The sequence below is a fragment of the Micromesistius poutassou genome (genome assembly GCF_964030765.1).
Source record: "Micromesistius poutassou genome assembly, chromosome: 17".
NCBI classification, from domain to species: Eukaryota; Metazoa; Chordata; class Actinopteri; order Gadiformes; family Gadidae; genus Micromesistius; species Micromesistius poutassou.
This window is the reverse complement of record NC_140287.1, coordinates 12,765,845-12,792,945: the sequence shown is the minus strand read 5'-3', so window position 1 is coordinate 12,792,945 and position 27,101 is coordinate 12,765,845. Positions and strand designations below refer to the sequence as shown.

Genomic DNA, 27,101 nt, shown 5'->3' with positions numbered 1-27,101 from the left:
TTGATCGTGACATCAGAGCGTCGAAATAGTTGGTGTTGTTGTTGTTGTAATAATCCAAATCTATGGCGAGTGAACAATGCCAGGATTACCAGGAGAAGGATAACATCGTGTGAAATACACGTGTGGAGATACGTACGCCGCCGCCGTGGGGAGAGGATACGCACGCCGTCGCCATAATATATATATATATATATATATATATATATATATATATATATATATGACAGTCAATTACCTTAACCACAACATTGACTGGACCATGACCAAAAATAAATAAATAAATATATTTATTTATTACCTTAACCACAACATTGTCTGGACCATGACCAAAAATAAATAAATAAATAAATATATATATATATATTTACTTATTTATTTTTGGTCATGGTCCAGACAATGTTGTGGTTAAGGTAATTGACTGTCACGCGAGAGACTGGGGTTCGATTCCCAGTTTATATTTTTTGTTTTCTTTTTTATTATTAATATTTTTTTCTGGTATTAATATGTCCAAATACTTGTTGATGAATAAGTTGATGACATTTTATAAAAACCGTTAGTTTTTGTGTGTCAAAAAGACCAAAACTCTTAAGTTTTAGTTCAGGCGTTCTCACGGCGACGTTAGCAGGCGTCTTAGTGGCGACGAACTTCTTCAGACGTCCGTGAGCAGACGTACATTTTGTCTGAATTTCCGTATGTACGTCGCCGTGACACCGCCGCCGGTGGACGGAACTTCCATGCAGTCGCCGTGGCGTCGCTGCTGGTCTCTCGTCTGCAGTCCCAATCAGTCCCATACAAAATTTCACACGTTGTGACGGCGGCGTAGGGTTAGACTGCTCCTTCGCCTCTTCCTGGTTATCCTTAGGTTTGGCACTGTTCACTCGCCATACATTTAGTCTGAATTTCCGTATGTACGTCGCCGTGACACCACCGCCGGTGGACGGCACTGTTCACTCGCCATACAAATCTTCCTCCGAGCTACCCGCCTTGGTACGGCGGTAGGCGGACGCGTACCAGCCGTCTGCCGTCAACGCCGCCGCCCCGGCTGCCGCGACGCGCACCGGAGACGAGCGTGCCGTGGACCTGTAGCGAGAGCACGTCCCGGCGCCGTTATATTTTCCCGCGTTTGAGTTTGTGATAGTAAGCGTGTAGTAAGTTATACTAGAGTTTGTGATGCATTTTGGAAACAGGAGATGAGCCCCTGGTTTAATGCGCCACCTGGCTTGAGAAACCCGTTCTCAAAGACTTACTTTTAGTCATTATTTAGGTAGCACACACACATTATGAATGCCTTCGGCAGAATTCAAATGAGCCATTTTAATATAGATTAATCTAGATTAATTCCAAGATTAATCAGGTTACAAGAGGTTACGCTCGAGGGGTGTGGCGATGACATCATCGAAACGCAAGTATGCGTTTTGGCCGTCCAGACGAACACTCAAGGGCTGTGTTTGTGAATTTATTCACCCTGGGACCTGGTTTCAGAAAAGTCCGTTTGCATGCGATGCGTTTACAGGATTCGTTTGGACGATCGGCCAAAATGATGCAAAACATCTGCGTTTTAACCAAAAATCGGCTCCGTGTGGACGGGCCCTAAGACTACTCGTAGTAAGACTACTCGTAGTTGCCATTGCAACTCATTCTGTTAACCTAACAGGGTCACTCACTCACAGGGTATCTCATCTAGGTTCAACCTTGGTTAACTCTTTCCTCGAAGTAGAAACCGAAAATCTGTGGCTGGCTGTCGCAGCACTTTATTATGACCATCCAATCCTTTCATTCTGGCCGAATGAAAGGATTGGATGACCCGTCTGTCAATCTACATACACATTGCGCATGACCGGAGTAGTCACAAGAATGGCACAAGAAAGTGCAGCCAATATTTGAAGTCCCACCTATACCATATGACAGCTTGCTACGCTAAACAAAGTAAGAAAACAAAGATAGTATTAGAAAATGCTAGGACCAAAAGAGTTGAAGCAAGAGGTCGAACCAGAGACAACATCGGTATTAGCAGAGGGAGCGCGGTTCCCTTCATCGAGAGGCCAATCAGCTTGTACATCGTGACGTCACAACGCAATGACCTAGGAATGGCCTAGGACTAGGAATGCATAGGGGCATCGGAATGTTATTGGTACCAATGGTGTTTTGGTAGTTGTTTATTAAAAGAGACGTAGCAAAAAAGCATTTTGTTTAGCCTATGTCACGAGATCACCAGTGATCATATCTTATTGCCCACAAAAAATCCCATTACGAATTGTGATGTACCAGCCCTAAAGCCTTATCTGATGGTATTTAAGGATAATAAACAAAACAATACGGCGCCTCTAAAGACAGCTTTTTTTCCATGTATGAGCAACTTTCTGTCAATAAGTTTGTGAAGTCTGTCTTTTTTGCTACTTGAAACAGGCTGCTGATTGCACTTCATTTCAGGCCACTAGGTAACAAAGTGTTAGTGTTAAACATGGATATATTTCAAAGCTTGTGTATGCAGTTGCCTTCTACTTGAAATCAATATTATACCTTATATAATCAATGCCTTACGACCAGTTTTAAAATCAAATCAAAAGGTTAACCCAGGGCATCTGCAATGACAATCTTAAGACAATCTCATAATGCCATGTCAAGCCAATCTATTTGCAATCTATTCATATCTTATCACGTCATCCCCAAAACATAAAGTTTATCAGTGCCAACCATTTTAATGATTTGTGTACTTGCAAGTACACAAAAATAGTTGGATTCTTGTGTAGGCATGTTTGCTTTACGAGTGACATACAAGAAGTTGGTCAGCAGTGGTGGCATGGATATGACAAGGCGGACAAATAAGGCTTTTAATGAATTAATGTATCATATTTTCAATAGGTACAAGAACGTTTAACATGCTCACAAAGTTGGCTACATCTGTATCATATTTTCAAAATGATGCATTTGCACCAATTCCTACAATAGGATCAGGATGAAGGATTCATCTTCTGATGTGCCTCCCAAAAGCTGTATGAACTTCTCATATATTAGATGAAATAATAAGTAAGTAAGTAAGTAGATACTTTATTCATCCTCTTGGGGAAATGCAGGTGTCCAGTAGCAACAGACTAAAAACCAAATGGACAAACAGTAAAAGCCAACAAAATTAGTCAATGAAAGACAATAAAAGTCAATAGAAAGCAATATTGCATATAATTAAAATTCCATATAAAAGAGCCAGAGGTTGATATAAAATGGAATAAATATAATGCAATTGCACATTGTCCAAGGAGTGTGGGGGTAGGTGTGGGAGGGAGAGAGAGGGATAGAGAGAGAGTCACGATAGGGCTCGACCCTCGCCTGAGGTGTTTAGTCTGATGGCTGTGGGGACCAAGGATGTTCTGTACCACTCTGTTCTACAATAATGTTAAATACTGCATTGATATTTAAGCTCTAGACGTCTGCTCAAAGCAGCTTTAGACAAAGCATTGTGTTTAATTGAAGATGGCTCTTTTGTTTATATTTATATATAATCCCCCTAAAGAACATCTTGAAAGTGGTATCAAGCAGTAACATTGGGTATAACAATGTAATTTCTTCAGAGCCTTAGATCCATAAAAAGTAAATCCTAGGTCAAACCATTATATCAAATACTATCACTAAGTAACTACTAATTAATCCAAGTAGATCTACTCTGAATACTTCAAACCGTTGAACCTCTAAAATCAATTAAATGTATGTTTGAGAGAAAGCAGTCATTTCCAATATTAGTAATAATAATTTAAAAAGGAATTGGGATTCAGTCATTCATTGAAACATTTCTCTACAAAGTTTAGAATTGGCCACACCTGCTTTTAAGGGTCCTGCTCCTCCTCTTTTTCTCCACCATATAAACACCTCCCAATGTATGGCCGGTTTATTTATTCTTTGTGGGCTTTCGTAAATCAACACTTATTTTTATACATTCATTGGTGTGTGGGAAGTTTTTTTAAGATTTATAGGTTACACATTTGAAGAACTACATTTCCTAAGAACTTTATTGTGGTGTATACCCAATACCCAATGATGATGTTTAGGACACTTCTCAGGGTTTCTGTGCTGGTGGTGGCTGCTTATCTTGCAGGTAATATAGGTTATTGTTTCATTGCTTTGAAGAATGTCTTTTTCCCCATTATGGGTTGTCACAGTCGTGACCTTGACTGTATTGTACACTTCCTGCTAGTGCCAAGTATTATGCTAGTTAGCTATCAGTACTTTTATATTCAATGTCGGAGCTGCATAACAAATGTTTGTTTTGAAAGTCTTTGAGAGAATGCCCTAAGTTTACAAATATAAGTTAAGTTTACTGATACTGTATATGCATAGTGAAGTTTGTTTTCCAATTTTTATAGTAGCATAATATTTACATTATTATAACCCATTGTTGTGTTTCTAGTTATTCATAGTTCTTATAATACAGTGTACTTACTACAATTGTAATTTGACTTTATCAGGGATAATAAGTAGGAAATTATTCTTGTGTGTGTTGCGCTGTTTTCTAGTCCCATTGTTAAATAAAAAATAATTTATTTTATAAATGCCACTTTTAGATGCTGGGGATATTGTCAGATTGAAAATTCTGCGAAATAAATCGGGAATATACCAGAAGGTTTGGGTTTCATTATGTTGATGCTTTTCTTTTTGCAAATCTAAATATTTCTGCATCATAAACAACGTGATTGGATAAATGCTTTTATTTAATAACCTACTTCTGTTATTTTTCGGTTCCAGATTAAATATGAAACCCCAGCCGTCCCGGAACCTTCCTCTTTACCCCCACCTGACTCAGGTACATGTTTAAATACACAATTACAATTATTTAAACAATTCAAATTAACTGAGGCCAACGCAGTTACCAACCCAACATTAATGGCACAATAAACTGACTTTAAAGACAAAAGAGAGTGCATTCAGCAACCTGTGCTTCATTAGAGAGTTGTGTTTTTCACAACTGATCTATTGCAGAATTTTAAACTACCCTATTTAAAGGTTGCATCAGATCTTAATGCTACACTCTTTACATAATAGTGACTGTTCAATATTACTTTTAATCTCCAGTTGACTCTCTCAGACCATCTGACATATCCCAGTTTTCTACCATGGGAATACCAATATTACAAAGGTATGCCTCAAAAATATAAGTGGACCAAATCATAAGTAATTCATAAGTTGGTTGTGGTAAAGTAAGTGTTGATGTGCTAAGAACTGAAATTCATTGTGAACATTTTCCCCTCCTAGGTCTATGGCGAATATGATATTAAGAAGAGTGGCTGGTAGGTCTGAATTTTCTTCTTTATGGCCGCTAATACATGCTGTTTTTTGTTATATATAATATCATTGATGTATTACAGCAGGGGATTAATATGTCTATGTGAGATTATGAAGTTATTATTGATTCATATTTTTTTGGGTTGATTCATTATTAAGAGTGATTAATAATATGATTTTACAAATATATTTCACTATGATAGATATGTTGTTTTCATATACATTTGGTGAAACAACATTGGTTTCAAAATCTGTAACACTATGATGAGCTCAGGCACCTTCCTCATTGGGTAGTTGACCTTGTTGACCATGTGACCTTCAAAACTTTTTTTTCCTGATGCAACGTGCGTCAACATTATAACCGATAAAGATTATTTGAGATGTGTTTTTTATCTTTGTGAATCAGGCAAGGCCATAAACATAGGTCAATAATCCCCTCTAGTGTATAACCGAATGGACCAGAGAGAGGAAGAATAACTATCATAAAAAGCATAATCACACATTTCAATGTCATGCCGTATGCTTTTACATTATCAGCATATCATTTAAATTAACTTGATTTCAAGAGATGTTCTATACGGATCGGGGATAGATAATTATCTCTTTATCTCATCTGTAGAGATGTCTGTCTTCAATGCTGACGTCTTCTCCTTGCCCTTGGATCTGGAATCGGAACATGGGTAACTCACACACACACGCACAGACACACACACATACACACACACACACACACACACACACACACACACACACACACACACACACACTCACAAGAACACGGTTTTCTTTTTATTCTGATGCAGGAATCTGTTGGCGGAGGCTGACGATGTTTCACAATCTTTTTCCCAGCATCAGGTTCGACTGAATCCCTCTTAACACTTACAAAACCTACATTCTGACAATCCTATTTAAAGCTTACATTTACCCTCTCATTCATAAAACAAATCCATTAAAACAAACAAATTTATATGATAGAATTTGTGATAAATACTAGCGTTTGACCTGAAATTCTGAAATGTTATTGAGATTCAACTCTCATTGATCTTCTGTGCCCTTGCAGGCCACAGACTGGAAGTTTGTGTTGCTTTTTGTTCCGGCAGATCCTCTGTGGTCCCGCACACAGCAGGTGAGATTCCATGCAGTCATGCTGGCTGCTTTTTCTAGTTTCAAGTAACATTGGACATGAAACCATAGCGAATTAAACCACAATAAAAAAGTTCTTCCCTTTGTACCATAGGCAGCCATGGAAACTGAAACTATGGTGAGAGAGGTGGAGGCAGCGCTAGAGATATTGAAGAAAAAGGTATTACAGATGAAGAGCCCGAAACAGTGATTGCATATTACTTATCATTAAATGCTATCTACTTGTTAGTTATAATAATTTTAAGTTTGAATCTTGCAGCTGCATCGTACACTGGTTCATACAGTCGTATGGAGCAGTCCCAATTCATTGGAAAAGTGAGTAATAATCGTTTAATTCCTTAATCATAGAATGTTATTTATGTTACAAAGCTTTATTCATATGAATACACGTGGTGTGTGTTTGTTTTCATCATATGTACAGCCACCAGCGTGCAACTGATATCAGCATGAAGCAACGAATCCAAAGAGCTTTAGATGTACAAACACTACAGGTACAATTGGATCACATTTAAAAGACTGATTCCCCTGTCCAATCAATGTGTGTTTCGCTTCATGATTCAACCATCCCTCCGTTTTCTAGGACTCTCTTCAGCGTGCCATGGAAAGATTTAGCGAGAGTGAAGACTTTGCCGTCCTTCTGCACTCAAAACCCATTATCGTGGGTCCGACCATGGATTCAGTAAGAAGGGAACCTACAGGAAGTCATCTACTGTGACAGGAAGCGACCTGATTCTGCTTAACGTCACCTGTATATGTAACTAGTGCCTTGTTTTGTTTCTCCATAGGAAGAGTCCAACTTTGACAACTTGAACCAACTAGCACTCCAGCTACTGGAAAACATGGTACATTATGTACAAATACATTATTTATAAATTTGGTACACAGCAATCTACAGTACAATACACAGCACGTGTGTGATAACCCCACAAGGGTTTTGACCGCCTTTCTGTTTCTTGAACACAATAAGGAAGATGACGAAGCATAACGTCTTGTACTCCGTTAGAGATTAGATAAGAGTTCACTGATCAAGATTATCTTGGAAGGATTTTGAAATTAAATTGCATTTCGTTTACCAGCACAAATATCTATCTACATAAAAAAACTGTACATCTAATCAGCAAAATCTAGCCTAGCTGGGCTGTGTGGGCTGCGTCAGATAACGCAGGCTTTTTATCTCAACATAAAGATCTGAAATGACCAATTAGGTCCTCTTGCGTCCCCAGTTTCATTGGACGTACACAGGTGAGGCGACGGTCAAGGATAAGGACGTTGGCCTTACAGAGGTGAGAAGGGTGTTGGTTATATAACTGTCATTCCTGTTTCTGTTATTCCTCTTTTGTATGTATGTGCATTCATCTACAGAACATAATAAATCGGAATGTAATATCACATTTCGAGTAAGATTTCAGTGAAAATAATGCTATTGATTGTTTTCATTCAGTTTTTTCAGTATCAGGCCCAATTTCTGCGCACACTAAACAATTCTCCCAAAGAAAGGACAGAAACAACCACAGAGTACAGCAACACTTCCCTGACTGACCCTGTAAGTCTTGGTGACCCTCGGTTATGAACCTACACCTACACGCAAAAGAGACAAGAGGCAATAATTAACACATTTACTGTTTAACTGTTCATGCAGATTATGGGTACAGAGATGATCTGTATGGATCGGGATCCTTCCCCTACTACCCCTACCTCAGGTATGGATTGTATTTATTACCCTCATGTCAATATTAATAATAGTAATGATTATAATACTAAACCCAACTCCATTGTTTCTTTTGCGTTTTCAGTTCATGTACTTAGACCAGGAGACGTCAAAGTAGTGGCCGCAGTGGGAGACTCACTCACAGTCAGTGCTCCTCCATTTGTATAGTCTGTGTGTGCTTGTGTTTGTGTGTGTTTGGTGTGTGTGTGTGTGTGTGTGTGTGTGTGTGTGTGTGTGTGTGTGTGTGTGTGTATGTGATATTATCCACCAAATAGTGAGGTCCTTAGAAATTGCTTTTGTATTGTTTCTAGTCCTTGCTTATTATTATTAATTTGGCATCCACTGTTGATTTTTTCTGTGCAGGCGGGTAATGGTGTTGGTGCCAAGACAGACAGTCTTCTGCTAGTGGCGAATGAATACAGAGGTCTGTCATGGAGGTGAGCTAGCATACAGCACACGTGCGTGCTGAAGTGTTTGAGAGCACACACCCATGGGTGAACAGTGGGGGTTATCCGCAGTTTTATTCAGAGTCCAAATTGACTTATAGTTTGTGTATTTTATTTTCTTCAGTATCGGCGGCGATGCCAATCTTGCCAATGTGACCACTCTGCCAAGTGAGTACTACCTAAATATACAGAAGTATTCCTAATTTTTATTATAGGATAGCATATTACTGTACACATCCACAGGGTGAACATTATGACAAACTAAATATCTCTAAAGAAAATAATCCAGATATAACAGAAGCTCAGATACAATTAATTAACCTTAAAGTAGGCTTTTATCATCAAATGATATGATTGCTCTGTATTTGATAGATATAATATGGTTTAACTACTACAATAAAATAGTGACAGTTGACTTATCTCATAAATAAGTGCTCCCGCTATCTGGTTCAGTTGCACTTAGTAGATAGTGACCCCCAATTTAACGCTTCACTGCATTATCTCAGATTCAACTATCAACAGGTATCGCACTGACCTTAAAAGGTCACCATGTCCACTGCACACAGTCATTACTATTGGAAATTTGAAGTGGCTTCCATCATGTCATCTTCCTTTTCACTTTTGAACCTTTGTCCAGATATCTTAAAGGAGTTTAACTCAAATCTGACTGGCTGGGCCGTGGGGATCGGTGATGAGAGCGATCCTCAAGCCTTCTTGAACCAAGCCGTATCAGGGGCCAAGAGTGGGTACGTTTTTCCCATGTGACCTACTCTTAAACCATTATTGCCATCTACCCCTTCTCTATGGCCTATTTGAATTGATGTCTTGTGCTTCCAGTAACATGGTGAAACAGGTGCGCACTCTAGTGGAAAAAATGAAGAATGACACGGTGAGCATATATGATTTGAATGTGAAATGTGATTTTAATTCATTTCAATGTGGGCAGACACAAACACACAAAAACGCACACACACACACACACACACACACACACACACACACACACACACACACACACACACACACACACACACACACATTCACAAACTATTTTAATACAAGGTACAATATGTAACATTGAACCTGAGTACAATCTTTAGTTGAGTTGTTGTGTTTACTTGCTTCCATGTTTGCAGCACACTGGCACTGGTGTGGCAATAGAAAAGAGAAGGATGGCACATAGGCAAAAACACAAACTAATTTAACAGGAGTCTTGTTGTCACAGAATTATCGATTCAGCATGTTTCCTCAATCTCTAATGACATATCTTGGTCAGTTTATAATGAAGTTCAGTAAAGTTTTTATATTGTATCTTTAAGTTTAGTTAAACCAAAGACATTGATCAAACTACCTTGCCATCTATATTCAGCGCATCAATTTCCAGAATGACTGGAAAGTGATCACCATGTTTATTGGGGGAAATGACATTTGTGACTTCTGCACAGACACGGTGAGTTCAAAGTTATTTCATACTAATTTTGGAGAAACAAATATGTGTTTTTACAGTCACATGTGCCATGGGATTGTCCCACCATCACCCTATCCGGTATCCATCAACACTAATGACTCCTCCCTACATTTCACTGCCATCCTCCAGGTCTTTTTCTCACCGGAGAATGTGGTGGGTCGTGTCCGTGAGGCCCTGGATATCCTCCATAAAGAGGTAGACTAGAAAGAGACCCTTCAGTTTGGATTGCATCCCATGAGTCCCAATTGATCTTTCGCTTCTTCCTCATTAAGCGGCTTGTGTTCCGTGGCCATCTCCCATTCATCGCCTCCCCTGTCCTATCTCACCCCACAGGTTCCCCGGGCCATGGTGAATCTGGTGGAGCTAATGCACATCATTCCTCTCCGTGAGATGCACCAAGAAAAGAGCCTAAAGTGCCCCACCTTCTTTGTGAAGTATGTGATTACTGGGAACTGGCTCCTTATTGTCCTCCTGTATAGCACCAGTGTCTGTGTTTCAAATAGATGATGCGATTTATTTGCACCTCTACATGTCCTCTCCAGAATTGTTTGCCCTTGCATTCTGACCCCTAACAAGGGAACAGCGGAACTCCAGAAGGTTGAAGATATAAACCGAGCATACCAGGTAAACCACAAAAAAAAAATCATTATCATTTGTTTCCCCAGCCAATACTGCGGGTTCATTAAACAGATACGTACATAAGTCATTAAAACTATGAACGTAACGTATACCACTGACTCACAGTCAAAAGACTCTGGGTTCACACGTCAACGTCTTCAATATGCCTAATCCCTTCCTGCTCATGAATGTATTTATTACATGTATTCTCAAAGTAAATCAAATCAGTTCCTGAATGATCTCCGTTTCGTCCATGCAGCGTGGTATGAGGAAGCTTGTTGACTCTGGTCGCTATGACACCCATGAGAACTTCACTGTGGTGCTGCAACCTTTCTTTCGGGAGGTCATCATCCCTAAGCTAGAGGTAAAGATGGATATTACGGAGTGAATAGGAACACTGTGGTTGGAACTTTGATTTCCCCACTCTCGCTCACTATCTCCCCCTGCATTAATTTCAAAGGACGGACGCCCCGATCGCTCCTATTTCTCCCCAGACTGTTTTCACCTGAGCCAGAAAGCTCATACGCTGATGGCTCTTGCACTTTGGAACAACATGGTATAGTATTCTTTAACAATATATATTAATAATAGGAGACGGCAAAACGTATATTTATTTCAAATCGAAAAAAACTAAACCAAATATATTCTCACAATGTCTTAGATCGAGTCTGTGGGCAACAAGACCTTTAGCCAAGACTTCAGCGCTGGCGTTGATTTGAAGTGTCCTTCAAAGGTAATAAGATATGTCTATATGAACCACATACATACATATTCCTCCCACGGGATATATAAAACAATACAGAAAATATTCCGAAATGGGTTGTTCGTTAGGATATTAGGATGATCTGTGTATTGTGTTTGTCATGTCGTCATATGGATGTTCTGTTATTTTTCATGTGTTTTATGATCATCAGGAAATGCCGTTCCTCAGGACGGCTCGGAACAGCGACTACGTCTACCCCGGCCCTCGCCCCAGTCCTCCTCCTGTTACGGTAGGTCTGCCTCTCTACTCTGATATTATTTAATATATAATATATTCCATTTGGTGGATGTAGCATGGGTATCCTTAGTGGGAACCAAATACCATGCTATCTATCATTTGAGGTACACAAGACCACATTTCTGCACATTTCTCACCAATGTCTCTCGCATATAGGCTGGTACCTCACATACTGCTACTTCTGCTAATAACAGTCTCCTTCCTTTAGAACTGGGGCAGTGATTTCACCTGCACTAACACCGCTCCATCGGACTCTGTGCCTGCTTCGGGTGAGAAGGCACCACCTCACCTCAGATATCACCTGTAGTGACATTGAGTAGACAGTACAGAGAGAGGGGGCTTGAATGGTATTTATGTTTTGCAGTGCATAAATTGCGACCTGGGGACATCAAAGTGGTGGGCGCCATGGGAGACTCGCTAACGGTAAATATATATAATGAAGAATACAAATATTTTCTTAGTCACTTTTATTATTCTGCCATTTTTATATAATAAAGGATTTCCTAGTGGATGTAACATATAATCTGTGTGTGTGTGTGTGTGTGTGTGTGTGTGTGTGTGTGTGTGTGTGTGTGTGTGCGTGTGTGCGTGCGTGCGTGCGTGCGTGTGTGTGTGTGTGTATGTGTGTGTGTGTGTGTGTGTGTGTGTGGATACAGTCTGGTTTTGGGGCTAAGGCTACGAACCTTCTGGCGCTGTTTACTGAATACAGAGGTGTTGCGTGGAGGTGAGACTGAACAGAACAAATGCAATCACAAGAAAAACATAATAATACTTATTATGATAATATGAAGATATAATTGATTTCTCTCTGTCTGTTTATGAATTAGCATTGGAGGTGATAAAACCCTTGAGACCGTCACAACATTACCCAGTGAGTCAAATTCTATGCATGAATCCACAAGTCAATTGAAATTTTTCGTTCAGACTTTCTTGCTTGATTCCATGAGATGAATCGAAAAAATGTGTATGTCACTTATGCGGCGGTATCCCCCGGTTTCTGTCTTTAGACATCCTCAGGAAGTTCAATGCCAACATTAAGGGGATGTCGAAGGGCCGGGGAAATAGGCAGACAGGCTTTAACATGGCTGAGAGAGGAGCTGTGGTGTCGTGAGTAAATGTCATATGACATATCATATGAATCATGTCATATACTGTATGTCCTATATTAGTCTCCTGTCATCAACTCATATCATAATAATTTAAACATGACATATCATCAACATCACATGAGCTTTCAACCAATACATGCTTTATGTTTACAGCGACTTCCCAGCGCAAGCCAGACGGCTTATTGAAACCATGAGAAACAATACAGTAAGTTTTGATCTCTCTCTCTCTCTCTCTCTCTCTCTCTCTCTCTCTCTCTCTCTCTCTCTCTCCCTCTATCTCTCTCTATCTTTCTCACACACACACACACACACACACACACAGTTTCTCTATCTAAATGCCCCCCCCCCCCCTTGAAACAGGCTGTGGACTTTAAGAATGACTGGAAGCTGGTGACTCTCTTCATCGGAGGGAATGACCTGTGTTCTTACTGCAATGACAGAGTGAGCTCACCATCCATCCATCATCAGCTTAACCCACTTAAGTTAGAAAACTTGAGTGGGCTTTTTATATTGTATTCTGTGTTTCTTTCCTTTTTTCAGTCTGCTGTAATTTTAATTTTGTTCTTCCTACATTAATCTTCCAGTAATTCCAATATCACCCTACTCTGATATCACAGAATAGCAAAGTACTGTATCAATGTAAAATTATCTATCTTACTGTGGTTGTGACCATATTTGCCAGCCACCACTGTTGCTAGAGTTTCATAAAAACTAAAGAATAAATACAGTACATGCAATTCTGTTATGGAGGATGTTTGCTTTGTAGTTGAGGTTATAATAATCTGAAAGATGTGTGAAAAACTTTTACCTGTTTGGAAAACAACATAGGCTGCATTTTCAACAAAGAACTACATTCATCATTTAAAGACGAGCTTGGACATCCTTTACAACGAGGTATGTTTTTTTTTTATATTTATACATGTTTGTTTGCAAAAATATATTTCATCCATTTCAGTAGAGGTGACCTGACATTAGTCAAATTTAATAATAAATATGATAGGAGCTGTGTAAAATGTTGAATTAACACACGTTATTTTTGTAATTATGGTTTTAGGTCCCCAAGCTACTGGTTAATGTGGTGGAAATCCTAGAATTGAAGGCCCTTCGCAAAATAAAAAAGGGCGCTTTTTGCAATTTCTTTCAAAAGTATGCTATTAATTAAGTTCAAGATATTGCATCAATGGCTGAGGCACTCAAAACATACACTTATATTTACATTTGCTTTAAACTTTGCATTATGTCAAATACACATTCAAAATGTTGTAGTTGCTGTAGTTTTCCATTTAACCTTATTCTTTATTCTCTTTTGCTTGTCCGAGCACAGGCTGGCTTGTCGGTGCTTTGTGGAACCGAGCGATGATTCACCCGAGCTAGCTGAAATCAAACGCATCAACCGGGATTATCAGGTACATTTGATCAGAAGATCGCTTGGTTGCTCTACCAACTAGTGTTCTAACCCTATGTGTAACAAACTAATGTTCTAACCCTACGTGTTATCAAAGAACATATATGTAATTCCATCTCACTTTCAACCCACTATCGATCTTCACTGTTCTGTCCATAATAGCACAAATAGTCTCTAAAATAGTCCAAAAAAATACATTAATACAAATGTTTTTTGTGGTTATAATGTATTTTTTTACATTTGGTTAATTATATTATATTCTATTTTATTCTATAGTATGTTTTGTAAAAAATATATATATGTGTGTGTGTTAAAATTGGTATATATATTCAATTTTTTTGTGGTATAATATGATTTTCTGGTAGAATGTAATATTTCATGGTTTAATATTTTGGTTTTTGGTCGACTTCCAAGAGAGAGACGGAGAACCTGGTATACGGAGGACACTACGATGGCAGGGAGGACTTCACTATCGTGCTGCAGCCCTTCTTCAGAAACACCATCCTTCCCTTGAACTCTGTATGACCTCCAGCACATCCAACACTCACACACACACACACTAACTGCATTCATGTGATTGATGATGACGATGTGTCGTTTGCAGGAGGGGAAACCGGACACAAGCTACATAACGGTGGATTGTTTCCACTTCAGCGAGAAGGGCCAGGCAGACATGGCCAGCGGACTGTGGAATAACATGGTACAGCTAGCAGCTAACCGCTAACTGTATCGGACAGACGGTTGTCTTTTTCTTCTTCATAGCCTTCAACAGATTACAATTTAAGTGACATTGTGACATTTTCTATCTGTTTCATAGTTTGAGCCCGTGGGCAAGAAGCAGACATACAACAATTTCACAATTTCTAGGAACGTGGTCAAGTGCCCTGCTGAGGTAAAAAATACAAATACAAATACATAACATACATACATGCATACATACATGCATACACGCAAGCAAGCAAGCACACACACACACACACACACAGACAGACAGACAGACAGACAGACAGACAGACAGACAGACAGACAGACAGAGACACACACACATAATATATAACATAAGTATATATATATACATGCATAAGTATATACGTACATACGTACATAACACACATATATTTTAAATTCTCATTTCACATGACACAATATATTATAGTCCTACCATGAAGATAAATACCATTTGTGTCCCACAGGAGCATCCTTACATCTTCACAAGAGTCAACAGCTATTCCATTCCAGCCACGACCCCAGGCCCCTCCTCCACATCCAGGCCCAGCTCAGCCACCACTGGAACCCCGGCCACGCCTATCTACTACACCTCAGATGTGCCTGCCTGGGCCGCTGCTGTCCTGACCGTGGTGGGCCTTCTCACTGGCTCCGCCCTCACTTGGCTCCTCCGCTCCTACTTACAGAGGAAGAACCGTCCGAAGATAAAGATGTTGGAGTCTGAGATGAAAGACACCAAGTTCTAAAGCATTGTGTGTGTGTGTGTGTGTGTGTGTGTGTGTGTGTGTGTGTGTGTGTGTGTGTGTGTGTGTGTGTGTGTGTGTGTGTGTGTGCGCGCGTGTGCGTGTGCATGTGTGTGTGCGTGTGTGTGTGTGTGTGTGTGTGTGTGTGTGTGTAACAATAGCCACTTAGCTAGGAAAGTTGCAAATATTTGCAACTTAGAAAATTAATCTGCCAACCAGTCTTAAAATACCAATATGAAAGACCAATTCAATTAACTGGAAAATATTTGCTGGGGAATTGCTGCTGATAAATGAAACTAAGTATGTGGTGAACATAAATCCTGCATTGTTGCATTGTCATTTCCTCCTCTTGTTACCTCTGCAGCCTGTGCTTAATCTTTGTAGTTCCCCCATTATTTTTTTGTTCAAGCTCTGAGTAACATGATAGTCTTAACCTTTTTTTTTTAAATCTCATTATGTACAATGTTTCCAATAAATAATTTTGTATTTATTTTGTGTCTGTGGATATATACCCTACATAAGGTTCCTAGTCAGCCTTGTCACTTATCACAGCTTGTTTCCTGAATAGTTACTGTATTGTGCAGGTCATAGCACACAAATTACTTTTATATACCTGAAACATATGATTTGCCAGTAGATACACTATTATGCACACATTAATTAATGGATACATTATGTAACCGCATCCCTATTTCTGAAAAAAATAAATACATTTTTCTCTTGGCCCAGGTCTGCTGCACCATACCCTATAAGGTTTGCTCTCTCCTCACTGCGTGCCACTATAAATCAACAGGCCAAATATCCTTGTTTGGCAAAACAACGCCCCCTACCGACGCACCATAAAGTTGACCGCGTCCACAGTACTCTAAATATCAGTTGAAAGATGGCGGAGGGCGAGTTGAATGTGGACAGCATCATCTCTCGCCTTTTAGAAGGTAAGTGTTCTTTTAAACCCAGTAGATCCGCGTCTCTGACCCACACATTTAACAATGATGGCTCTATTGCTCACCTTTGCTGACTCCCAAAAAGGATATTTTTGTGGAAAGGGTTTAAATCAGATGGCGATTGCCACCGTTTCTACTACTAGCTGCGTTGTTTCGCCCAGGCTAGTTTGGGCTAATGTTAGCCTGACATGTTTATAAAACAACGTTTTCACGGTGAACACCTACAGTCTAATGTGTTTATTACTGCAACATGTTGCACCAAATTAGTTACCCTGTATCGTTTTTATTTAGCGGAGGATTCAACTTTATTTTTCCTTCGTCCCCTGTTATTTATGACCCGATGTTTTGTGCGCGGTTTTCATGGTAGTTTGCATGTTAATATAACTGACCATAACATAACGTATACGCTGTCGTGTTAATCTCTTCCTTGTGTATGTCTTAAAGTCAAGCATAGGAAAAAAGTGAACCTCTGGTGACGGGTAGCGTTGCATCACTCAGTTATTAGGAGCTTTAGCTGCACAACTCCTCCTGTTATCCATACTCTATTATCAGGTATTTGCATTGTATATGTGGATAACTATTGTTGTTCTAGGGATCCCGTGTTATTGGATTGGTGACTCCTATCGCTCATACGTGTTCCGATTTGTCAAGTATTTGCGGTCAAAGTTGAACGATCAGCTCTGCCGCCCCGATGGACAAACGATATGGCGTGTACATCGTGACGTCACATCGCAACGACCGTCCCCATTTCGGAAGTTTAGAATAGTTTTGGTGGTAATCGTGAAATGATCTGTCATATGGGGAGATTATGGTTGAGTTTGAAACTGCCACCCTTTTTTCCTCATAAGAGTCACAAACAGTTTTGAACTGCCAAGGTTAGTGTATATTTACTTTTATTTTAGATCTTAAAAATGTAAAATGATTACAAAAAATCCATTGATGCTTTTGATGCACAAGCCAACATGCTAAATATTTTTCCCTCTTGGACCCATCTGGATCGATTTTTGTGTACCGTTTTAAAAGCTTCTTAATAACCATCGGTCCAAATGACACCAACATTTGTGAATATGCTTCAAAAACGTATTTGGAATTTGATTTAATTCAGAAATCAAGATCTTGCTGATCCAATGAACAAACAGCCGTTATCAATTCAATGTAGTCCGCTACAGAACTCTCCCTAAAAACAGCGAGTTCATCATTTTCCTCAGGCAATTTCAAACAAGGTAGAGGATAATGTTACCGTTAAAACACATAATTATCAGATGGCGAAACAAACATAAACTTTCTCGGAAACATGATCCAAACTAACACTAAATGTTGTGGCTCCTCCGAATACCGATTTTATTTTTAGATTCTAATCAACTTGATATGTTTTGTCTTCTGGCTTAAAATCTCCCTTTGGCCGATTCCTATTTAAAAGTTGAGCAGCCCACACTTTCATTGTTGTTGCCTCCTTTATCATCTTCATCTGCACTCTGAGCCCCACGTGGAGGGCTCGCAGGTGGGAGTGTGCTCGCATTGCAGATAAAACAACCAAACACCCCCACGCTGCGACGTTTAAAGGCAACTTTATTTATATAGCAAAGAAGTAGTCTGCTCTCATACTCCAGGCATTAGTCTGTAGTTTCATCAAGTCCCCATGGTTTAGCTTGATTTTAGGATTTACAAACTTTAGTAAAGTTAATTATTGGAATGAGGTATATCTTTTATTACCAGCATAATCAAGTCCAGAGCTTGAGATGTTGTGGTTGCTCAAGAGAAACAAATGCTTCAATCCATTCTCCATGAGAGTTTATGCATAAAGATGATTATCGCCGTTTGATCTGATCAGATTGGTCCTGGGGGATTTCACTTCCCATTGGTTTGTAGCAGGCAGCATCACTCTGCATTGTGTTTTTCCTGAGCTCAATCCGAAATGGCAATTGCAATTACCAGAGTTTAAGCACTGGTGGTGATGTCCCTATGTTTTTAACTTGGGTGTGTAGTTGCTCTTTAACGGCCCCTGATACAGCTTTAATGCCCAACCCGTCGTCCTCTCTGCTCTCCAGTGCGAGGATGCCGACCGGGCAAGATCGTCCAGATGACGGAGGCGGAGGTGCGGGGCCTCTGCATCAAGTCCAGAGAGATCTTCCTCAGCCAGCCCATCCTGCTGGAGCTGGAGGCCCCACTCAAGATCTGTGGTCAGTAACGTCAAACGTCACACCAGTCACTGTTGGTCTTCATGTTGTTCCGACACATGCACAGGTATTAAACAGGTATTCGGTTGTTGTACTCCATGGGATCACCAAGGTAAATGGAAGGCGGACATTGTTAATTCAAAACGTTTTCTAAATATCTGTTGAATGTAACAGGGCCAATTTAAAGCCTGTGAATATTAAGAATCTTTATTGTTACACATCGAAGTTCCAGTGAATTTGCCCGTCCAGACTACACAAAGTAGCCACTCCATGTAATACCATCTTTTATACTTATTCCATTAGAAAATAAAAAAGAAAATATACAGGCGTGATGACATCTTGCTGTAAATCACAACTTTTATATGCCAGTACATAAAGAAACTTGGCAGGTCTGGCAGCTTCCATGCTGCATTCGGCATTGTAAGCATTTTCCATCTTACTATTTGAATCAAATGCAAAATGTGTTCATAGGACTCTTTTAAGATATTCTGCCCCATTCTATCCCTCTGCATCTGCCACAGCTTATGAGCATTAGTATCCATTCAAGCCCAGTTCCCCATTTGTTTTAGTAGTATTATGAGGCTATTGAATTCATTATCTCACACCCTCCCTTTTTCTTTTATTTGGTTTTGTTGGCTGCAGCTTTCGCACAAATGTATTTTTGGAGCAGTGGTATTGCATGGGGTGACGATACACAGGCTAGGGAAGCATAAAGTAAACAACGTCCCCAGCGCTCTCACCAGCATGCAGCCAAATCTCCAGGGCCAGCAGTAACAAACCACTGCTTTGATGCAGCTCCAATCTGACAGGATGATGTAATCCGCCCCCACGTAACACATCCTGTGCCTAGGCCAGATTAAGTCACAATTGCTCACTTGACTTATGTGCCCTCATGTACTCTGCAGATGTAACAGGGTTAGGGGACATGTAAACGTACTCCAACGCAGACATAAACATGTGTGTGCATGTTAACTTCGGCTGCTGCTTCGTGTCTCGCTGGCTGAACTGCAGACTAGCACAGAATCTCGCCCCCACTTTTCGGTTGTCACAATATGGGTCTTTCTTTAGCATTTTTTTTTTTTTTTTTGCTATCAAAACACTCTGGCACCCTTATCCCTCTTCTCCGGAGTGGTGACGCAGCGCTCCTAACTCAACTCTGTTGACCCTGTTCATTTATTTACCATCTTCCCTACAGACCTGTTCTTGCCCCGACAATGGAGTGCCTGGCCCATCTCGGCTTTCATTTGGGCACAGGGTGCTTCCTCCCTCAGCCGGTAACTAGGCTAATAAACCGTTCCAGTCCCTGAATGCCAGCTTCAAGGCATTGCTGTGGGGCACTTTGCTGTTTGAAATATGGCTCCTTTTATTAATGGTCAATTAACGTTAACAGCGGTTAATGGCTGTTTAGCTGGTGGCTCCTGTCATAATTGATAGCCTGCTATTCATCATCTTCAATTGCCGTGTGGGTTAATTAACAACGGGCATAACTGATCAATACTTGAATCAGCCTAATGTGTTTTTGTCGTGGGGGGGGATCAGTGTTTCCTCCCCAGCCTTGGCATTGTTATTGATGAACTTCTAACCCTGCTTTGGTTGGCTGCCTCTAAGCCATGCCAGGGGTGATGGGCTCCTGGTAATCTCATGCTGACCTTATACACTGCAAAAAGGGTCTTCAATAATTCACTGCGGTGTGTCCTATCAGTTTCTGCTCCAACTCTCCCTTTCACACGTCAACCTTACACTGACACACTTTGGCCTTGAAACATGTTTTCCTTTTTTAAGTGATGGCGGTGGCTGACTACACATTTTGTGATGGAAATTCATTCCAATTACTCCAATTACATATTTTTTTCCTGAAAGGCAACTGAACCTGTACCTTTTTGAATATTACACCATTTTATTCAATGTGAGAATAAAGCCCATGTGAGAATAAAACGGTGCCCTCTCTCCGCAAATAGGTGTCAATTTCTCGCTGGGCGTTGACGGCGGAACAAATGGGGCGCCCCGAGCATGCTAATTTTGTGTTTTTGCCTGAGATGAAATATTAGAACGTGAAACTAAAAGGGGGGGTGGGGTGGGGTGGGGTGGGGTGGGGGTCATCTAGGCCAGGCTGAAAGAAATGTTGGTGTTTACTCGAGGTAAGATCCTTGTGCTTTGCGAGTAAATGTGTGTGGTTAGTGCTGACTACTCGCGCGAGTAGCAAGACTAGAAAAGGTGCCTTTTGCGTTGCAATTCAACCGGTTATCCAACTTGCTTTTTCTGTCACCGCAATGCAAGGCAAACGTCAGGTCATCCACGGGCCAAACATTACACCGTATAACCAGGGCTGCGGTGATGCTCACTGTTTCAATGGCATTCTTGAGTTTCCGATGACGCCAGGCTGTGTTGAGTGACGGGTCTGACTCCTCCAAAAGGCGCATTGCATTTCGGATCAAACAGACTACCGCGGGAGGTTCGTTGTGATCGGATCGCTGAGCCACCATGACGGACTCATCAGAAAACAGTGTTAAACTTGTTTGCAGACTCCATTATGAAAGAGATGGGGAACTGTTCACGACCCCTTTTCACAAGCTGTTCACAAAACGGAACAAAACTTTCTGTTCTTTCTTTCTGTAATGTTGAATGTAAAAAGGGCTTGCCATTGGCTACCTGGTCTGTGTTGTACGTCTTTTGTGAAAAATCCGTTGTCTGTCCTCTTTACAGACAAAATTGTTACAGCAGAGCAAAAAACTGTCTTGTTTGTTGAATTTTACACTTATTGTGTGATTTAAGGCCATTTAAATGTTTATCTGGAATAAGAGACCAAATCCTAGGTTGTCACCTTTTATCTGTCAAATGTGAATGCACACAATATGTGCAGTCTGTAGACATGGCACTGAAACCTTGTACCAAATATTTGGTTGGAGCTTATGGCTCAACCCTTTCCTTTCCATTTCCTACCAGAGCACAGTGTCTCATTGGCACCTTAATGTATGTGGTGAGGCTCTCTGCACCAGGTCTTTTCTGGAGGACTGTGCCCAAATTAGAGCAGCTCTTAAATGGTGCAAGGAGATATAAAAGGAAGCAGGTCGTGGCTGGGTTACCAGGAAGGGCCTCTCCCCCCGCCCCCCGCCCCCATCACTGTGTTGTCGCTCTACACAGGTACAATTTCATGCACCGAAACTGGTGGGGTTTTGTTCATGAGATGGGAGGTGTGAGCTCATACATACATGCACACGGTTAACCTGAATTGTCAGAGGATTCTCCTGCTCCACTTCATGTCTCCTGAGTCCTGGCATTGATGCGGTTGAATTTACAGCAGCTAATTTTGCCTTTTTTTATATCGCCTCATGGCTCCTGTTTAGAGCTAAACGACATATGTGGATGAGTAGATCCCCCAGTCCGGTCACACTCCCCACACCTCACTAAATGTCAAGCGGGATTCAGGAAGTGGTGAGCAAGGGAAACAAGTGAACCAGAGTTCAGTGGAAAATAACCTCTTGGAAACGCCTCTCAATTTAGTGTGTTTCATAGAAATCTGGGCAGTGTGACCTTTTTGTAGTTCGATTAGTTTGTTCTGTACTGCACACACGGCATGGTGTACTTCTGCTATTGACTCTGCCTAGGCTAGCTGTTTTGAATGACCCCTATCCAGTCTTTTATTTTCTCTGCTCGTCTCCCACTAGCTGAGCACCCGTATTCCATCATTTAGTCTGAGAACCATCTGCCTCTACACGCACCGCGCCCACATACCCTAAATGCACCAAGTTAACTCCTGGACCTCCACCCTTAATCTCTCCACCCTCTCTGTCATGTCCTCCCCTCAGGTGACATCCACGGGCAGTACACAGACCTGCTGAGGCTGTTTGAGTACGGAGGCCTCCCCCCAGAAGCCAACTACCTGTTCCTGGGGGACTACGTGGACCGGGGCAAGCAGTCCCTGGAGACCATCTGCCTGCTGCTGGCCTACAAGATCAAATATCCTGAGAACTTCTTCCTGCTCAGGGGCAACCACGAGTGTGCCTCCATCAACCGCATCTACGGCTTCTACGATGAGTGTGAGTCATGAATGGCGCCACTGCAACAAAGAATGGACTTAATGCCCGTGGGCATGCATGTAAAATGTATACATTCAAAACGCACACTAACCGAAAAATTCAAAGTAACAAATATTTACCTGTTTTTTGATGCCATCTTCTTTTTATTCTATAGGTAAGCGCAGGTTCAACATCAAATTGTGGAAGACCTTCACAGATTGTTTTAATTGCCTTCCCATTGCTGCCATCATCGACGAGAAGATCTTCTGCTGCCATGGAGGTGAGCAGACAACGGGACTGATGGGCTTCTGCCTTGACTCTATTGTTAAGCGCTTTGCCCAATCAGTGATCTAACCCCAACCTTGCTTATTCTCTTACTTTGCTATTCTAGGGCTGTCACCGGATTTGCAATCTATGGAACAGATTCGCAGGATCATGAGGCCAACAGACGTGCCTGATACAGGTAGAAGATCTGTCCCCCCTGCTGCTTGCCAAAATTTGATCCTGAACACAACAAAATAATGTTTTAGCATAGTGATGTAGTGTAGTGTAGCATACACTACACTGTAGCATGCCAATTTTTGTATTCCTTATAATGAACTAGGGCTCCTCGATTATGGAAAAAATCATTATCATGATTGTTTTGGTCAATATTGAAATCAAGATTATTTTTGAGTTTCAAACATGATGCATTTAGTCAGCATTTCTCTCCAAAAAAAACACTTTGTAACTGAGAACTTTCAACTCGATGCATATTAGTTTGGAGATCGTTTGACCCAAAAATCGAAATCACAATCAAAATTTGATTAATTGCACAGCCCTATAATGATGTTCACTGTGCGTGTCCTAGGCCTGCTGTGTGACCTGCTGTGGTCGGACCCAGACAAGGACGTGCAGGGCTGGGGGGAGAACGACCGCGGGGTCTCGTTCACCTTCGGGGCCGACGTGGTCAGCAAGTTCCTCAACCGCCACGACCTGGACCTCATCTGCCGAGCTCACCAGGTAACTCTGGGAATGAACAGGACATGAAGACGGCCATGGTTCAGGGGATGGTCTGTGTGCTCGGGATCACACTGGCGTTGCATTGCAGCATGTAACAGCTTTGAAACATGTTTGGTGATGTGGATGGCAATTTGAATGGATAAGTTAAACAAAAGTCTACATTAATGTCTGTAACACAGCAAGGATACATAACTTGATGAAGGCACAAGGGTTTGTGCGGTTCCCATCTAAGGCTAACCTAAATGAGATGTCCATGGCCAATATGAACTCTGCCTGTGATTGGCTTAATCGACAACCACATACGCACAAGTCCTCCTGATTCACCACGTTGTCTGTGTATCCTATTCCGCCAATCTCCTCTCCCATCTCCTATATTTTCAACCATTTTAAATATCATGTGTCCTTCACTCAGGTGGTGGAGGACGGCTACGAGTTCTTTGCCAAACGCCAGCTGGTGACTCTGTTCTCGGCTCCTAACTACTGCGGGGAGTTTGACAACGCCGGGGGCATGATGAGCGTGGACGAATCCCTCATGTGCTCGTTCCAGGTACCCCGGCTTTATCCCTGCTTCTCACATCAATGATCCAATAAGCCGGAAGTAGAACATTTTACAGGGATCAATACTTTTCCGAATGCTGGAGCTGAGGCTAGATCACCTGGGCATCGGGCAGCAGCATTAGTATTGCAATCAAGGAGCACTGGGGAATCGGGGACAGCTGATCTGCTTGAGCGGCATGAAAGACGATGTTGACTGTTAATGACAGTTACAACCTTCAGATTTTGTAGCCAATCACGTTTGTTAAATGTGGCCATATGGTGGTGTCCTGTGTAAATGTTTGATGGCCAAACCGCTAAAAGACTCGGCAACTGTTTGAGCTTTTCTTGTGCATTTGGCAACTGGGACAATGGAGATTAAGGGTGACATATTATACCACCAGGTGTAACCAGGTGTGCAAATAACGATACACGGGAAAAATCTGATTGTAGTCCTCCTCAAGATGGTCTTCTTACCGTGGTCGTTTTTGTTTTGTAGATCCTGAAGCCCTCTGAGAAGAAGGCCAAGTACCAGTACAGCGGCGTCAGCTCGGGACGACCAGTCACCCCGCCCCGCACCGCCCAGCCGCCCAAGAAGAGGTGAACACCAGGCGTCCACTAGGCTCCACCTCCTGTACCCCCACATGACCACCACAGCCTCTCCGGTTCCTCCACCACGACCCCCCCCCCCCTTCCCTGTGTAGAAGGAATACAGGGCTTAACCATCACCACCTCCACAACCTTCTCCCCTTCCCCAACCCCACTGACGGCTCTTTTCTTAATATGTATGTGTACATAAATTTGCTGTGACCAATGTATTATTATTTCTATTTTTTGTTTGGCCTCTCTGTTGGTATTTTTTTATATTATACATATAACAAAAAAAGGATACTTGTGGTTGTCCTTGCAATGTAATTCGAGGCTTTCTGAGGTTCTGCATTATTTAAAGGTGACGCTTTCTTTTTAAAGAGGATGAAAGGGGAAAAGGCAGAGATGTTTGTTGACCCTTTTGAACAGTAAACATACAGTGACTTTTGTTTTTTGCCTCAAGCTCTCTGAGCGCAGCCAGAAGCTTCCTCAATAATTGTAGATTTTTGCTTAACACACTGTGGCGTTAAACACACGGGGCATACACAAACTAATAAACAGTTATGGTATCACTAACAGTTTAAACATGTGTGGGACTGTTTTCGTGTGTGTCTTTGCGCACGCTAACATTTGTTGGAGCAAAAAAATGCACATTTGAGATATTTAACCATTGTGGTGAACCCCCCCCACCCCGCAGATTTAACCGAACGTGAAGAGAGCTGGGTTGTAGTGAAGCACATGTTTAATGGGTTGCTGTTGCTGCTGGCAGCGTACATAAATGAACACACACACAATGGCCACCGCCCCGCCCCCCTCTCTTGTGCCTCTCTGTGTCTGGAGTCCTCCACCACACGTCTCCATGCCACTTCTGACACAGAGGTGGCACTGACACTCTCCCCGCGTCTTGCTAATGAGATCCCCCCCCCCCCCCTCCTCCTCACGTCGGTTATGCGGTACGTGTTTCAGTTCTGAATGTAAACAAGCTGGCAAATGCTTTGGTTAGGGTGATGTTGAGGCATCTCATGCGTCCACAGGGTTTTGACTCCTATTTTTCATGGTTTGATTATTCTGTGGTTGATACAATTTTTACTCTTTTCTGTCAAGGCAAACTGGAGTACAATGATCCTTTGCCTACAGTGCCATGTGTTGTGCTTTTTTTCCTATGTGTCTGGGTAGAACAAAATAACAGCATGAGCTGCAGGTTTGATTACTTGCTTTATTATAAGATGCATAAATGGCAACGATTCAGAAGAACATATGCAATATATACTAAATGTTGTACTGCATGCAGACAACACAGCATTACCTGAGGATGTGATGGTCGTATTTTTTTGTTTTTGTTTTGAGGATCTGATGTGAGAATTGGACATCTTAGCAAAGAATCAGCACAAGAGAATGGGAGGAAGTGACAGCTGTCACTCTGGGATAGTAATGCCACCTGGTGTTTAACAATCGCCAGTACATGACATGTTTTATCATTGACAAGCAGCTTCCAAGTTATAGCATAAACAGAGTTGAGATGCTGCATCATTAAGACCATAAGGAGGTGTTTGTTTATTTAATTGTGACATAAGCCAGGTTCACATTTAATATTCAAGTAAAAATGATGCGGTGGTATCTTTTTATTGTGTGAAATGGTTGCCTTGTTTAAATTTTGCTTGGTTGACTTCACTTTTATTTGTATGTACTCTTCACGTTGTTTACTTTTTCACTTTATTCAATTCATAATAAATATAGTATAAACTTTGAAGTGTTACCAAAAGTTGTTTGTACCAGTTGGTTTGAAGGTCTGAATGAAATAAAATGAACTAAATTCAGTATGGCCTCGTTGTGTCTGAAGATATATTTCTAATATAATTAATCACCAACTAATTAGTGCAAATGCCAGTGCAAAAGCATATCCACAGATGCACAATTGTGTAGAATATTACATATCTGTGTAATTGCGACATACATTGAAATGTATTTTCAATCTTTTAAAAAAAAATCAAGATCTGTTAGTTTAATGATAGTCGCGTTTGCTTGTATGCAATGCATCCTCCCAAACGACTGGGGGCGAGTAACATCTGGCTGTCGACTAACACAAGAACACAGTGGACGTCGTTGACTGAGCGCTGTACGCATGATCAAATCTCTATGTTATACGGATAGGCTATTAACCGCTTTGGACGAGTTGTTCGTTCGTACACAAACGTCTTGGAGA

General features: G+C 41.2%; 2 protein-coding genes across 2 annotated transcripts; both read left to right on the top strand.

Moving 5' to 3' along the window:
* Nucleotides 1-4,026: 4,026 nt before the first annotated feature.
* Nucleotides 4,027-15,640, top strand: LOC311361981 (phospholipase B1, membrane-associated-like; the record flags this gene model as incomplete). Its single annotated transcript, XM_084481778.1, has 43 exons — nt 4,027-4,087; nt 4,554-4,612; nt 4,735-4,792; nt 5,062-5,125; nt 5,242-5,276; nt 5,891-5,951; nt 6,075-6,126; nt 6,332-6,397; nt 6,509-6,574; nt 6,674-6,729; nt 6,836-6,905; nt 6,995-7,093; nt 7,200-7,256; nt 7,638-7,697; nt 7,865-7,957; nt 8,054-8,114; nt 8,208-8,266; nt 8,486-8,559; nt 8,693-8,736; nt 9,206-9,314; nt 9,406-9,457; nt 9,938-10,018; nt 10,166-10,231; nt 10,370-10,470; nt 10,579-10,660; nt 10,914-11,018; nt 11,115-11,210; nt 11,316-11,387; nt 11,569-11,646; nt 11,863-11,923; nt 12,019-12,077; nt 12,311-12,378; nt 12,482-12,525; nt 12,662-12,761; nt 12,917-12,968; nt 13,124-13,204; nt 13,592-13,657; nt 13,818-13,909; nt 14,088-14,169; nt 14,583-14,687; nt 14,773-14,868; nt 14,986-15,060; nt 15,362-15,640. The coding sequence occupies 43 exons, from the start codon at nt 4,027-4,029 to the stop codon at nt 15,638-15,640; spliced, it is 3,297 nt and encodes a 1,098-aa protein (XP_084337904.1).
* Nucleotides 15,641-16,520: 880 nt separating this feature from the next.
* Nucleotides 16,521-26,715, top strand: LOC311362171 (serine/threonine-protein phosphatase PP1-beta catalytic subunit; the record flags this gene model as incomplete). Its single annotated transcript, XM_084481986.1, has 8 exons — nt 16,521-16,572; nt 18,630-18,761; nt 22,565-22,795; nt 22,950-23,054; nt 23,166-23,237; nt 23,625-23,776; nt 24,189-24,323; nt 24,810-26,715. 8 exons carry the CDS (start codon nt 16,521-16,523, stop codon nt 24,912-24,914), a joined length of 984 nt encoding a protein of 327 aa, XP_084338112.1. The 3' UTR covers nt 24,915-26,715.
* Between the last annotated feature and the right edge of the window lie 386 nt (nt 26,716-27,101).